The 15,165-nt window shown below is 43.9% G+C and overlaps 1 protein-coding gene and 1 long non-coding RNA gene across 2 annotated transcripts; one reads left to right on the plus strand and one right to left on the minus strand.

The window, feature by feature from the left end:
- Nucleotides 1-5,557: 5,557 nt before the first annotated feature.
- On the plus strand, nt 5,558-8,357 carry LOC125975163 (uncharacterized). The gene is made up of 5 exons (XR_007483883.2): nt 5,558-6,499; nt 6,685-6,756; nt 6,894-7,127; nt 7,476-7,582; nt 7,831-8,357. It is a non-coding gene; the product is annotated as an uncharacterized lncRNA (long non-coding RNA).
- Nucleotides 8,358-8,385: 28 nt separating this feature from the next.
- LOC137840578 (ectonucleotide pyrophosphatase/phosphodiesterase family member 7-like) lies at nt 8,386-9,104 on the minus strand. The gene is made up of 2 exons (XM_068651751.1): nt 8,811-9,104; nt 8,386-8,720 (listed from the first exon to the last, which is right to left on the minus strand). Exons 1-2 carry the CDS (start codon nt 9,076-9,078, stop codon nt 8,386-8,388), a joined length of 603 nt encoding a protein of 200 aa, XP_068507852.1. The 5' UTR covers nt 9,079-9,104.
- Between the last annotated feature and the right edge of the window lie 6,061 nt (nt 9,105-15,165).

Genomic DNA, 15,165 nt, shown 5'->3' on the forward strand with positions numbered 1-15,165 from the left:
GTCTTTCGGCCTTGGCGATCATCTTTGGCCGAGTCCTTGGCTGGCTCCCTCTGGCACCTGGTTTTATCTCCACGTGACCTTCCTGTGAACATTCTTCTCCAATCTTGGACATACACTGTCGTACCTCATTCTTTCAATTTTGTCATTTTGTACGAAATTATGTTAGGATTTGGCTGTGACATCATTAATCTATTGCTGTTCCCTGACTATGTAAAGTTTGTGCTTTTGATACTTCATGTCTTTGCTTACGTCATTATATTCTTAGTTTAATCATGCTTCCACCTGTATCTTTTCTTTGTTAGGCAAAATATTTCCCTCTGTGCAGAGTGTTCAGTAGTAATCAAAAACTGGCGTCTAGCATTAGTCAAAACATAAGATACAATCAAGTACTGAACGGTCAAGACGACTCTGGCCGTGTCCATGATTTAGAGAAAAACATCAGGCATGCATTACACAGTTCCTTCAGGGTCATTAAGCTATTTAGGCAATATATCAAAAGACATTGGTTATTTCAAAGTGCTCAGAAATATATATCAGATCATAAAGTTTATAAAAACCTTTCTCATTACCACTTATCCAAAATGTCTAGTTATGTCTTCTTTATTGATTTGGTGTGTAGGTATAATAATATGCTTAAAATGTTTTCTTTTATTGATTTAATATGTGAATATACTTGTCTGCTTATGTACTTTATTCAATGAGGTTTGAGCACATCTGTTTTTGTAGCTAGGCAGGACTTTTTGTATTTTGACCCCATTCCTTCAAAACATTCAGGCAATCCTTCAGCATTGGCAATGAAAGCAAATAATTGAGTCCATTCTTTCTTAAACCCTCTGTTCTCATCAACAATCTTTCTCTTTTGCCTTTTGAATCCATGGCCCGTCACTCACACACCTGTTTGTTTACAACTCGCCTGTGCTGTGTCGCTTGCTATGACGCAATTTTGCGCCATTCTGAAATTTGGTATTTTTAATATACAGCTGAGCCAAGGTTTTCGAACGTCCCGGTTCTCGAACAAATCGGTATTCGAACAAAAAATTTGAGATTTGTTTTTGCTTCGGATGTCAGACGAAATTTGGTTGTCTAACCTTGCGAGATGAGCCGAGAGGACCCGCATGCCAACTGACTCCGTTCGTTATTACATTCTCGTTACTCTGAGGATTGCATCAACTCTAATCATGCCTCTAAAGCAGTGGTTCTTAACCTGGGTTCGATCGAACAAATTCGCGATAACGCATATTTGAACTGGTCTTGCAAAGGCAACAGCAGAAGTCACACTGATTTGCTGGTATGTCATTACACCCCCAAAGAGGGGTTCGTTGAATGCGCATATGAAACTGATGGGGTTCGGTACTACCGCCCCCACCCCAAAGAGGGGTTCGGTGAATGCGCATATGAAACTGATGGGGTACGGTACCTCCAAAAAGGTTAAGAACCACTGCTCTAAAGGAAGCAAGTTGGAGCTGTAAAGCCATCCTAAAACACAAAGACGCTCCTAAAGCAATGCGACAGTGAGCGCCCGGCGCGCTGCGGTTGCGCGATCGGACCAAATTAAGCTCCCCGCGCACTGAGGGCCACTTAAATTTTGGAAAGTACATCAGGACTTTAAAAATATTTTCTAAATTTTAGCGACCGCTCTGTCACAATAATGCGACCAGCGCGGTGCAGTTACGCGGTCGGCGGCACGCTACGGTTGCGCGTTCGGCGGTGAGCTGCAGTTGTGCGATCGGACAAAATTAAACTTCCTGGTATTCACTGGTATGTGCCTTTCGGGAGAGGCCCAGCGTGGCTGCTTCTCGTCTGATGTTTGCCGGGGCGATGCCTGCGAGGACGGGCAGTTGGTTTACATACCTGTTTTAAGTGAACCGAATCTTTAGAATCAGTTCACTCAAAAGATTCGTTCACCGAGTCATTCGCCCCCCCACCCTAAAATAGACGTCTATTTTAGGTCTACACATAGACCTAAAATAGACAATAAAATTAAATCCATCAAATATGAAATATTAAACCCACAACCATTCTGTAAGTTGTATACATCAGTGTTTCCCAACCTTTTTTCATTCACGGCACACCTTTTCATTGGAAAAAATCTCGCAGCACACCGCCAACAAAAACCTGTTAAGCTCCTATATTAAAATCAGTTATATTACAACCAAAGACGTAAAGTCCTATTCCTATATATGTATGGAGAGTCGAATAATTCAATAGAAATAAATACTAAATAATCTTTAAATTGTATTCCTTTTTTAAAATATAAGTGACAGCTTTTTAAAAAGGTTTTAGACAGTGTAAGAAATAAACTATTTAAAGTGATTGTGATTAAAATAAAAGAATCAACGTGATTTTGTTTACTGTTTTAGACTAGGTCTATAAATATTGCAACAATATGAACAAAGTCACTTTTAAAGACGCTCTCCTGTTCTGACAGCAGCTGAGTGGCTATCACAGTTGAGGTGTCTCGACTTGACTGTTTATTGTATGTATGTGAAAAATAACCAATCCAGGTTCTCCGGTTGAACTGCATTCTCTGATTTCCATTGGACCACAAACGCACCACAATCGTCATTGTGTCTGTGGCTGTTAGCAAAAGCACACAGCAACACACACATAAACTGAATATGTGCCGATGCAATACAATCAGACCGACACAATATGAAATCTCAAGATTCTCCGATTCTCCACGCATGCACAGTTAGCAAGTGGCTGACCAGGCCTTGCGCGAACTGACCAGTGGTTTGGCGATCCTGTTTACAATGCGCTCCGTAATTAACATTGGACAATCCCACGGCACAGCTGAACGTCTCTCACGGCACACCAGTGTGTGCTGAGTACAGTGTCAGCATTTTTTCTCTCAAAAACTTCTCCATCACTGTCACTATCGACTCGTCTCGCCATCCACAATGACAACGTCGCTGTCAATGCTACTGCATGGGCATCCAAGTGTCACCAATTTTCTCGTCTGCAAGCTCAAGCCAAATCGCTGCCTGCCGCTGCCACCTTCTGATATGGAAGATATGATTACTCTGCCGGGCGCTACACCGCACAGGCGGACAAATTGGAGATTTTCCCACGGCACCCCACAATATTTTGCGGCACGCTATAAAAAATGTCAAGCCGTGAAAATTTGTGCCCCCCCTCCCATTTTGAGAACGGTGAGTCCTGGACATCGACTGGCTTTTTTTCTGTCTTTCTGGGGGTCTGCTCAGGTAGTGTGGCAAATTTGAACAGGTTCCCTCATTCCTAGCCCAAGTTACAGGAGGGGAACATATCCACACGGGGCACTCGTGAGGATATGTCCCCCCCCCCCCCCCCCCCCTTATTTTGAGAACGGTGAGTCCTAGACTCCGACTGTTATTTTTCTGTCTTCTTGGGGGTCTGCTCAGGTAGTGTGGCAAATTTGAACAGGTTCCCTCATTCCTAGCCCAAGTTACAGGGGGGGGAACATATCCTCACGGGTGCCCCGTGAGGGTATGTTCCCCCCCCCCTCCTTATTTTGAGAACGGTGAGTCCTAGACTCCAACTGTGTTTTTTTCTGTCTTCCTGGGGTCTGCTCAGGTAGTGTGGCAAATTTGACCAGGTTCCCTCATTCCTAGCCCAAGTTACAGGGGGGAACATATCATCACGGGTGCCCCGTGAAGATATGTTCCCCCCCACCCCTTATTTTGAGAACGGTGAGTCCTAGACTCCAACTGTTTTTTTCTGATGATTTGTGCAGTGATACTGTTATTACTGCACTTTATCAATGTCTTTGGCCTTATTTGTCACGCCCGTGCCACTTCGCTCAGCCACACCCCTTTCGTTACCGTAATGTCTGTCACCTGCTTCCTCTTGTTACCCTGTGTATTTAAGCCCTGCCCGTGTGTTTCTCCCTGTCGGTGTCTACTGTTGTGTCCATTCCTGTTCGTGCCCAGTGTTCCTGTTCGTGTCATCTGGTTTTCCCTCGGTCTGTCTGAAGGCTCACGGTCAGAATTTTAATCTTGTCCAAGGGGACTTCATGTCGGTCAGTCTGTCTGTTTTGCTGGCCGTGAGTCTTCCTCCCGTCTGTGTCGTTCGTTCCCCACCTGCCTCCCTTCCAACTCCTTTTCCCTGCAATAAATCCTGGTTCAAGCTGCATTTGGTCGCCCTGGCTCAACTCATTCCTGACAGAAGACACCGACCATCACAGCGACCAGCGCTTGGACCAACCCTTTGCCGGCTCCCGCAACTGTTGCATGGTCGCCAAGGAGATGAGTTCAAGCGACGCAAGATGCACGGTTGCCCCCCCCCCAAAACAGATCCGACGGCGCGAATCCAGCGGCCGCCACTTGTTCCGGCGGCGCGGAGCCAGCGGCTGTCACCGTCGGCCTTCAACGGTGCATGACGCACGGCCGCCCCCCGACCCAGTCCCGACGGCGCGGATGCTGCGGCCGCCACCAGTTCCGGCGGCGCAGATCCCGCGGCCGTCACCCAGTCGGCTTCAACGGCGCATGACACACGGCCGCCCCCCGATCCAGTCCCGACGGCGCGGATGCTGCGGCCGCCACCAGTTCCGGCGGCGTGGATCCAGCGGCCGTCACCCAGTCGGCCTTCGGCGGTGTGTGACGTGCGGCCACCTCCCCATTTCCTCCCCGCCCATGTTGGACAGTCTTGGATTTTTTTTCTTTTTTGGGACGTCGGGAGCCGTCCCTTGTGGGGGGGGGGGGTACTGTCACGCCCGTGCCACTTCGCTCAGCCACACCCCTTTCGTTACCGTAATGTCTGTCACCTGCTTCCTCTTGTTACCCTGTGTATTTAAGCCCTGCCCGTGTGTTTCTCCCTGTCGGTGTCTACTGTTGTGTCCATTCCTGTTCGTGCCCAGTGTTCCTGTTCGTGTCATCTGGTTTTCCCTCGGTCTGTCTGAAGGCTCACGGTCAGAATTTTAATCTTGTCCAAGGGGACTTCATGTCGGTCAGTCTGTCTGTTTTGCTGGCCGTGAGTCTTCCTCCCGTCTGTGTCGTTCGTTCCCCACCTGCCTCCCTTCCAACTCCTTTTCCCTGCAATAAATCCTGGTTCAAGCTGCATTTGGTCGCCCTGGCTCAACTCATTCCTGACATTATTTTGGTCAAACAACTTTGTTTCTTTATCATATAACATACATCAAAAATAATGACTTTAAACTTTATTAAAAAACATTATTATCTATTTGTTTATTTATTTATTTAACATCCAATATTGTAAAGTTATCAGTGCACGTCTGTCAATAATTTCAATAAAATGTGTAAAGAACAAAATTAATGCCAATTGAGTTTTTTAATAAAATTGTTATAATGTCTTAATAACGTTATTGGGCCACTAATTGGCCCGACAACAATATTAAGACATTTAACTTCTTAACTTCATTGATAATTTTGCAAGATATAATTCAATAAACAGTACTAATACGGACAGACCTTGAGTCTGTAGCCCAAGTTACAGGCGGGAACATATCCTCATGGGTGCCCTGTGAGAATATGTTCCCCCCCCATTTAAAACGGTGTAAATGTAAATAAATGATTTGTGCACTGATAACTTTACAATATTGGATGTTAAATAAATAAATAAACAAATAGATAATAATGTTTTCCATTCTTTGTTGGTCAAACAATATTGTCTTGAATTCAAACTTGTCACCGAAGCACCCATTTTACCCCACTTTGTAAGTGCGCACTTCACGTCATTTCGCCATTTGTTTTCTGACAACAATACGCTGCCGCACGATGGACCCAACTATTTACCAACAAATTATTGCCTACAAAACAAAACGTGAATACCCAAATGGTATTACGAAGAAGGAGAAGTACGTATTGAGAAGAAAAGCTTCTTTTTACGACGTTGAGGGTAAGATACACAACGTACATAAATCAAGCAAATTAGATCCAGAGACGCACCAAAAATTCACATTGCAGAACCTGCTAATTTCTACACTAACGTCAGAAACTTAAGTTTTAGAGTAATTACTCTATAACACAAATAATTGACTTATAAAATGTTCAACGCAATATATATAACACACCTCACTATGAAGGAAATTGTTGAATTTGTTGAGTGCAACTCAAGCTAATGTTTTTTTCAAGTAACTATTTGTAGATCTATTGAGTAAATATTTGATAAATTATCAAACTAAAGTAACATATTTGGTTGTAGACCCATTGAGTGAACATTTGATATATTATGAAACTGTTTTTTTTTTTTTTTTTTTGTCCAAGTAGCAAATTTGCAATTAGGTGTATTGAGTGAGTACTTCATGAATTACCACAAGTATGGTGCTAATTCAACGTTTTATTTTTACTTCGACTCAGGAGGGGAGCTGTTTTATTGCCGCCAAAAAGGCACAGGCCAGGCAGTCCAAGTGAAGGTTGTCTGTGGTGCTGAAGAGGCAAATGAAATTTTTAAGAGTTTTCATGCCAGCCCGGCAGGGGCACACGCCGGGCAAAATAAAACAAGACACAGCATCTCTCTGAGATATTACTGGCAAGCGATGTCTGTTGACATTAATGAGTGGGTATGTAAACAATACAAAAAGAGTATACTTATTTGTTCATTTTTTTAAGCCTGCAAACATAATGAATGAAACTATTCCTTTGTATCTTTTGCAAACAATTCAAAATGATTATCTAAGATCTTCCCCTTCTTTTTGCATGCATTTATTAACAATGACTACTTTTCCACAAAACTTGCCATTGCCAGGTGTCCCAGTGCACCGAATGTCAGGCAGCCGGCATATCAATAAAAAGCCCAACAGAGGTCATGCCTATACAGGTCAGTTAATCCAAATAATGTTCTCTATTTTGACCCAAGGTCTATATAGTATTTTGTATGTGGCATACTTTATATAACTATTTTTCTCAGCAACATCAGTTTAACACAATTTGTTTTTATAAATATTTATTTATTAGGTGTCTCAGCCATTTGAACTCTTGGGCATGGACCTCATTGGCAAACTGGCTCAGACAAAAGATGGATACCAATATATTTGCGTGATGGTCGATTATTTCACGAAATGGCCTCAAGCCTATCCATTGAGGTCGAAGTCTGCTGCTGATGTTACCGCCTGTATCCTAAAATTCGTCTACCAATTTGAGTCGCCAAAAAGGATCTTGACAGATCAAGGCAAAGAATTTGTCAATGCAGTAAGTACTACAGTGTTTGGCAGAAATTATCTTCATCATAGCTGTCAAATACAAGTCCCTGAGGGCATATCTGGCCTGCAACTTTATTTTGTGTGGCCAATGAAAGCAACGAAAGGATGTCGAACTTCATAAAATAGCTGGAGTAAAATAAAAAATAAAAAGTTTCTTACTGCTCATTGTATTTTGTCCGTGTTTTGTGACTGTTGCACTTGTGGGTGTTGTATTTTCCTTCTGTGTATTTGTGATGCAAAGCCAGTGTAGTGATGCTGTTAAGCTCACATTCTCAAACACTATTTCACTGCAAAATTGCCCAACTCAATTACTTATTCTTTCCCCTGGCAACTGCAGATCAACAAGAGAGTATGTGAAATGCTTGACATAAAAAGAAGCCTTTGCTCACCATACCACCCTCAAACTAATGGGTTGGTGGAAAAATTAAATGGAACAATTCAAAGGTGAGTATACTTCATTTACCCACATTAATCTTTGACAATTTCTTGTTATGATGTCGCTCATGAGTTTGTTTTTGTTTTCAAGGCACTTTCAAAGTAAATAACATGCACTATAAAAACTGTTAGGTCAGAAAAAACACATTTTGGTTGAAAAATTGTCATTGGAGTCATTTATATACAATTCTTTAAAATTAATAAAAAAACAACAACACTGTCACCAGCGCAATTTTAAAACTGATTTTGTTTTTTAGAGCTCTGAGCAAAGTGGTTTGTCAGCATCCAGAAAGGTAGGATGAATATTTGGATGCAGTTATGTTTGGTTTGCGGACCAAAAAACAAATGACAACAAAGTACTCGCCTTACTTTCTAATGTTCGGCAGAGAGGCACGCTACCCCATTCAAGTGCCAGAACACTACGAGGTAAGATTTTGGCACATCAAGATCCATGATCCATTACAAGGATATACAGTATCATGGAGAAGTTTTTATACGATCAAGGACAATTTGCTTGTTGAATTTGTTTAGGTACTGTCACGTCTCGTTCCCAACTGCTCCACTATGTGTCTGTTGTCTTGGTTTCTGTCTGTGTGCTCGCCCCTCCCCTCCTGTGTGCCCATGATCAGTGTGATTATTCCCACCTGCCTCTCGTTACCTGTCATGTATATAAGTCCTGTCTGCCCCTCACTTCCTGTCGGATCATTGGTTGCTGTCGCGTTGGTTGCTGTCGTGTCGTCTTCATGTCCTTTTGGTTCCTGTCAAGTATGTTTTGGTTGGGAAGTCATTTTGTTTTGTTAAGTCATGTCAGTTTACCGAGTCTGTATTTTGAGTTCCGCCAATAAACCCTGGTCCAAGCTGCACTTGGTCGTCCTGCTCCATGCTCCACCCGACCGTGACAGAATGATCCGACCATCACAGCGACCAGCGCTTGGACCCCCCTTCACCACCAGCATCTGAAAACATGTGACGTCGATTGACCGGCAAATGTTAGCTGTCACCTGGTTCTGCGCCGTGATCCAGAGGGGCAAAACGCCATTGTCCCACCACTCAGAGCGCCTCAGGGTATCCTTGTGAGGGACCTTCTGGTTGGTCTGCGTGTTGAACATCATGTTGTGGACCACCTCGTGGTCCTCCACCCAGCGGCCTAAGGAAAAACAAAGAAGATGAGCATCGGGCAAGTGGAAGTGGAATTTTTGGGAGGAAATTAACTTATGGCTTGAGTTTCTCCAGCAACCTGTGATGGTAGTGAAGTGCGACGGCGATGTCATGGTGAGCATGGGCGGTGTGATGTACTTGGCCTTGACGCCATCCCGTGCCAGTCGGTCCAGGTTGGGCGTGTCCACATCCTGATCGTAGTCCCAACGGAAGCCGTCGAAGGAGATCAGCAGGAGGCGCTTCTTGCTCCCCACACCGCTTCGGCACCTGAGCGGCTTCGTGGCGGCCCGGGCCAAGAGGATGATGAGGAGGAGAAGGAAGACGGGTCGCAGCCTGGCGCTCGCCATGATGTTGCTGTTGTGAGCATTCACAGCAGCCGAGTGGCTTGGAGGAGGGCGGTGCTCGTTAACGATTGACAGGCTGATTGCAATATGCTGATGTCTTCAAGCAGACCTTGGACTGGCAATGCGCTTTGATTGAAACTTGCATGCATTGCCATCACACACACAGGAAAACCTGCACGTAGGGCAGACTCTGTACTGGTCACCACTCAATGTCAGGACACATGTGAAGAAACAATGGACTGGTCGCCAGTCAAGGTCAGGGTGCATGTGGACAAAGGTGCGTTCCCACATTGGACCAACGCGTTGGCCAGTCGTGTTGCACGTGTGTGTCCTCTCGCGTTATCAGATGAGCTGATTAGAATGGAAGGTTTGCAGTGATTGTGCTCTTCTTATTGCACACACATCAGCAAAATGCGTGATGACTTCATAAGCTTTGGCCTTCAATGTCAGACTTCACACTCATCACTTATTATCTCTGTCAATGTTAATTTCTACCGATGTCATACTAATGAAGTTAATTTAAGTTTGATTTTAACATAGTCAAGTCAAAGCCAAGTCAGCTTTAAAGTCAAACCTCTACATACCAGTGACGTGCGGTGAGGTTCATGACTGGGGAGGCAGTGACGTCATCCAATATAGACTGTCAATATTTGAGCGGTATGCCTATGAAGTGAATTTTGAACTTTATGCGTATCTGTATGTTGCACTAGATGATCCACTAGTAGCAGTAAGACTATCAAACTATATTTGCTGTACAGAGAAGCTTTAGTTTCAGTAGTGTATAAGTACTTAGTAGAAGATAGAAGGGCCAGTTGTCCGTGATCAGGGAGAATTCAGTTGCAGCAATGTGTGCAATCCTATAATAAGGTAAAGTGGCTGTTGTCGTCCATCACCAACAGCGCTGGTCAAGATCTCCTTTTTAGGACTGAAGTAAACTAGTAGATTGAAAACTACAGCTGTTACCCAAAGCCGTGACATCAGCTTCTTGTCAGGTATAAAAGCTACGGGCCTGACAAGAGGGGGTTCGTTGGTGCCAGCGGGGGTCGTTCATGGGTTCCAGGGCTCGCTCTAGCGCGGGTTCGCTCGCTCTCGCTCGCTCCCCCTTTTGGGGGGGGGGGGGGGGGTAGGGCTTTTTTACATCCATGCCTTGGGCCACTCAACTTTTTGGAAAGACTTCACTCTGACATCGGTTGAATAAAATCTTTTCCCAATCAGCCGTGGGTCCCTGAAGTGCTCATTCGTCGGGAAACAGCCACCGATCACCGAGTGTTTTTTGGAGACCAGCGAAGCAGCAAAAACCATATCCCACACCTACTATTAAAATAATTAAGTAGGCTACAAATACAAAGCAACAAAGCGACGCAAAACGTCGCCCCTGGATACCCAGCGGACTTTGTTGTGCAGCAGGAGATCGGCATATTCGCTGTCAACTTCATCTAGCAATTCACGAAAAATGCGGTGGTTTATTGCTTTTGCGATTATTTTGTTCACAATGTGGGTGACAAAGTTCATTATCTCCATACACTCCAGTGGGAATGTTTACGGACACAGCGCCTCTGCAATATGCAATGGAATGCAAGCAAATTTCGATCCAATGCTTTCTGTCGTAAAGTCACAAACTTTTGCGACCCTCTCATACTCGGTGCGCCGTCTGTAGCGACTGAAATCAGGTGGCCAGTGTGTATTTGTCATTTAAACACTGCAGCACAGCTTCGCAGATGTCCTCCCCCCGCGTTTAGCCTTTTAGTGGTATCAATTTCTTCTTGTGGCCCATTAGAGTTCACGTACCTGCAAAGCAGAGCTGTCTGTTCGCTATCGGTCACGTCACACGACTCATCCATCACAGGCAATTGAGAAAGCTGGAGCTGAATTGATGTGCTTGATTTGCTGATTGGTGATATTATTTGCTATTCAAATTACCATTTCCTTCACTGTTTTTGCGGAGAGAGGCATGTCTTTAATTTTCTGAATGATCTCGGTTTTGTTTTTGAAGTCCAAAAATAGGCACTCTGATATTTAAACGAATGAATACTTCATGTACTGGCCATAGGTGAATGGTTTTCCGCGCTTTATTATCTCCCAGGCTGCAACAAAACTTGCTGCAGTAGTAGAGTTTGGAGATGCAATCCACTTCTTGAAACTGTTTTTTCGTTCCTCAAATTGCACCTTTCCTCTCAGTTCCAACTGGGTGATCGGCAGAAAATTTAGCATGCTTCAGCTGAAAATGTCGCTCCAAATTGCTCTTGTTATGTTTGAAAACTTCTCATTGCAAATCAAACTGTTGGATTTTGTCCACAATTTAGGGAGCGCGCTATCTGCGCCTCACGGCAAAAGCCATTGCCAATCACCTGTTATCCAATTTATTCACTGCGTGCTCGTTTGATTTCTTCAGATTTAGGAAAATGCTAAGACACTGAAGCAGAAATTAGATTTACACAGATTGGTTGAGTTCAATCACAATTCTTGTTCAGAAAGCTCTGTCTTCAGGAAAGTACAATACAGCGCTGGGCCTTTCAAGAGCGGAAAGTCTCCATTCAGAAAAGGCAATGTTCAAGGTTCTTTGATCAGCTTATATTAAGTTGCACAATGTGGGCCGAGATTGATGGGTGATGAGTCTTTGGGGTGGGGCAAGTTCGCCATGGGAGTGGGTGCTGGTTATGGGCGATTCGGTGTGTGTGGGGCCTGTTGTCTTCCATCCCGTCTTTCGGCCTTGGCGATCATCTTTGGCCGAGTCCTTGGCTGGCTCCCTCTGGCACCTGGTTTTATCTCCACGTGACCTTCCTGTGAACATTCTTCTCCAATCTTGGACATACACTGTCGTACCTCATTCTTTCAATTTTGTCATTTTGTACGAAATTATGTTAGGATTTGGCTGTGACATCATTAATCTATTGCTGTTCCCTGACTATGTAAAGTTTGTGCTTTTGATACTTCATGTCTTTGCTTACGTCATTATATTCTTAGTTTAATCATGCTTCCACCTGTATCTTTTCTTTGTTAGGCAAAATATTTCCCTCTGTGCAGAGTGTTCAGTAGTAATCAAAAACTGGCGTCTAGCATTAGTCAAAACATAAGATACAATCAAGTACTGAACGGTCAAGACGACTCTGGCCGTGTCCATGATTTAGAGAAAAACATCAGGCATGCATTACACAGTTCCTTCAGGGTCATTAAGCTATTTAGGCAATATATCAAAAGACATTGGTTATTTCAAAGTGCTCAGAAATATATATCAGATCATAAAGTTTATAAAAACCTTTCTCATTACCACTTATCCAAAATGTCTAGTTATGTCTTCTTTATTGATTTGGTGTGTAGGTATAATAATATGCTTAAAATGTTTTCTTTTATTGATTTAATATGTGAATATACTTGTCTGCTTATGTACTTTATTCAATGAGGTTTGAGCACATCTGTTTTTGTAGCTAGGCAGGACTTTTTGTATTTTGACCCCATTCCTTCAAAACATTCAGGCAATCCTTCAGCATTGGCAATGAAAGCAAATAATTGAGTCCATTCTTTCTTAAACCCTCTGTTCTCATCAACAATCTTTCTCTTTTGCCTTTTGAATCCATGGCCCGTCACTCACACACCTGTTTGTTTACAACTCGCCTGTGCTGTGTCGCTTGCTATGACGCAATTTTGCGCCATTCTGAAATTTGGTATTTTTAATATACAGCTGAGCCAAGGTTTTCGAACGTCCCGGTTCTCGAACAAATCGGTATTCGAACAAAAAATTTGAGATTTGTTTTTGCTTCGGATGTCAGACGAAATTTGGTTGTCTAACCTTGCGAGATGAGCCGAGAGGACCCGCATGCCAACTGACTCCGTTCGTTATTACATTCTCGTTACTCTGAGGATTGCATCAACTCTAATCATGCCTCTAAAGCAGTGGTTCTTAACCTGGGTTCGATCGAACAAATTCGCGATAACGCATATTTGAACTGGTCTTGCAAAGGCAACAGCAGAAGTCACACTGATTTGCTGGTATGTCATTACACCCCCAAAGAGGGGTTCGTTGAATGCGCATATGAAACTGATGGGGTTCGGTACTACCGCCCCCACCCCAAAGAGGGGTTCGGTGAATGCGCATATGAAACTGATGGGGTACGGTACCTCCAAAAAGGTTAAGAACCACTGCTCTAAAGGAAGCAAGTTGGAGCTGTAAAGCCATCCTAAAACACAAAGACGCTCCTAAAGCAATGCGACAGTGAGCGCCCGGCGCGCTGCGGTTGCGCGATCGGACCAAATTAAGCTCCCCGCGCACTGAGGGCCACTTAAATTTTGGAAAGTACATCAGGACTTTAAAAATATTTTCTAAATTTTAGCGACCGCTCTGTCACAATAATGCGACCAGCGCGGTGCAGTTACGCGGTCGGCGGCACGCTACGGTTGCGCGTTCGGCGGTGAGCTGCAGTTGTGCGATCGGACAAAATTAAACTTCCTGGTATTCACTGGTATGTGCCTTTCGGGAGAGGCCCAGCGTGGCTGCTTCTCGTCTGATGTTTGCCGGGGCGATGCCTGCGAGGACGGGCAGTTGGTTTACATACCTGTTTTAAGTGAACCGAATCTTTAGAATCAGTTCACTCAAAAGATTCGTTCACCGAGTCATTCGCCCCCCCACCCTAAAATAGACGTCTATTTTAGGTCTACACATAGACCTAAAATAGACAATAAAATTAAATCCATCAAATATGAAATATTAAACCCACAACCATTCTGTAAGTTGTATACATCAGTGTTTCCCAACCTTTTTTCATTCACGGCACACCTTTTCATTGGAAAAAATCTCGCAGCACACCGCCAACAAAAACCTGTTAAGCTCCTATATTAAAATCAGTTATATTACAACCAAAGACGTAAAGTCCTATTCCTATATATGTATGGAGAGTCGAATAATTCAATAGAAATAAATACTAAATAATCTTTAAATTGTATTCCTTTTTTAAAATATAAGTGACAGCTTTTTAAAAAGGTTTTAGACAGTGTAAGAAATAAACTATTTAAAGTGATTGTGATTAAAATAAAAGAATCAACGTGATTTTGTTTACTGTTTTAGACTAGGTCTATAAATATTGCAACAATATGAACAAAGTCACTTTTAAAGACGCTCTCCTGTTCTGACAGCAGCTGAGTGGCTATCACAGTTGAGGTGTCTCGACTTGACTGTTTATTGTATGTATGTGAAAAATAACCAATCCAGGTTCTCCGGTTGAACTGCATTCTCTGATTTCCATTGGACCACAAACGCACCACAATCGTCATTGTGTCTGTGGCTGTTAGCAAAAGCACACAGCAACACACACATAAACTGAATATGTGCCGATGCAATACAATCAGACCGACACAATATGAAATCTCAAGATTCTCCGATTCTCCACGCATGCACAGTTAGCAAGTGGCTGACCAGGCCTTGCGCGAACTGACCAGTGGTTTGGCGATCCTGTTTACAATGCGCTCCGTAATTAACATTGGACAATCCCACGGCACAGCTGAACGTCTCTCACGGCACACCAGTGTGTGCTGAGTACAGTGTCAGCATTTTTTCTCTCAAAAACTTCTCCATCACTGTCACTATCGACTCGTCTCGCCATCCACAATGACAACGTCGCTGTCAATGCTACTGCATGGGCATCCAAGTGTCACCAATTTTCTCGTCTGCAAGCTCAAGCCAAATCGCTGCCTGCCGCTGCCACCTTCTGATATGGAAGATATGATTACTCTGCCGGGCGCTACACCGCACAGGCGGACAAATTGGAGATTTTCCCACGGCACCCCACAATATTTTGCGGCACGCTATAAAAAATGTCAAGCCGTGAAAATTTGTGCCCCCCCTCCCATTTTGAGAACGGTGAGTCCTGGACATCGACTGGCTTTTTTTCTGTCTTTCTGGGGGTCTGCTCAGGTAGTGTGGCAAATTTGAACAGGTTCCCTCATTCCTAGCCCAAGTTACAGGAGGGGAACATATCCACACGGGGCACTCGTGAGGATATGTCCCCCCCCCCCCCCTTATTTTGAGAACGGTGAGTCCTAGACTCCGACTGTTATTTTTCTGTCTTCTTGGGGGTCTGCTCAGGTAGTGTGGCAAAT

Source organism: Syngnathus scovelli, chromosome 9 (genome assembly GCF_024217435.2).
Source record: "Syngnathus scovelli strain Florida chromosome 9, RoL_Ssco_1.2, whole genome shotgun sequence".
Lineage (NCBI taxonomy): Eukaryota > Metazoa > Chordata > Actinopteri > Syngnathiformes > Syngnathidae > Syngnathus > Syngnathus scovelli.

Bases quoted from the DNA above. Each gene is read 5' to 3' on its own strand.
- LOC137840578 (XM_068651751.1), bottom strand. From the start codon at position 9,078: ATGGCGAGCGCCAGGCTGCGACCCGTCTTCCTTCTCCTCCTCATCATC. The intron at 8,721-8,810 runs GTTGCTGGAGAA...GTTTTTCCTTAG, and splicing joins GCACTTCACTACCATCACAG to GCCGCTGGGTGGAGGACCAC.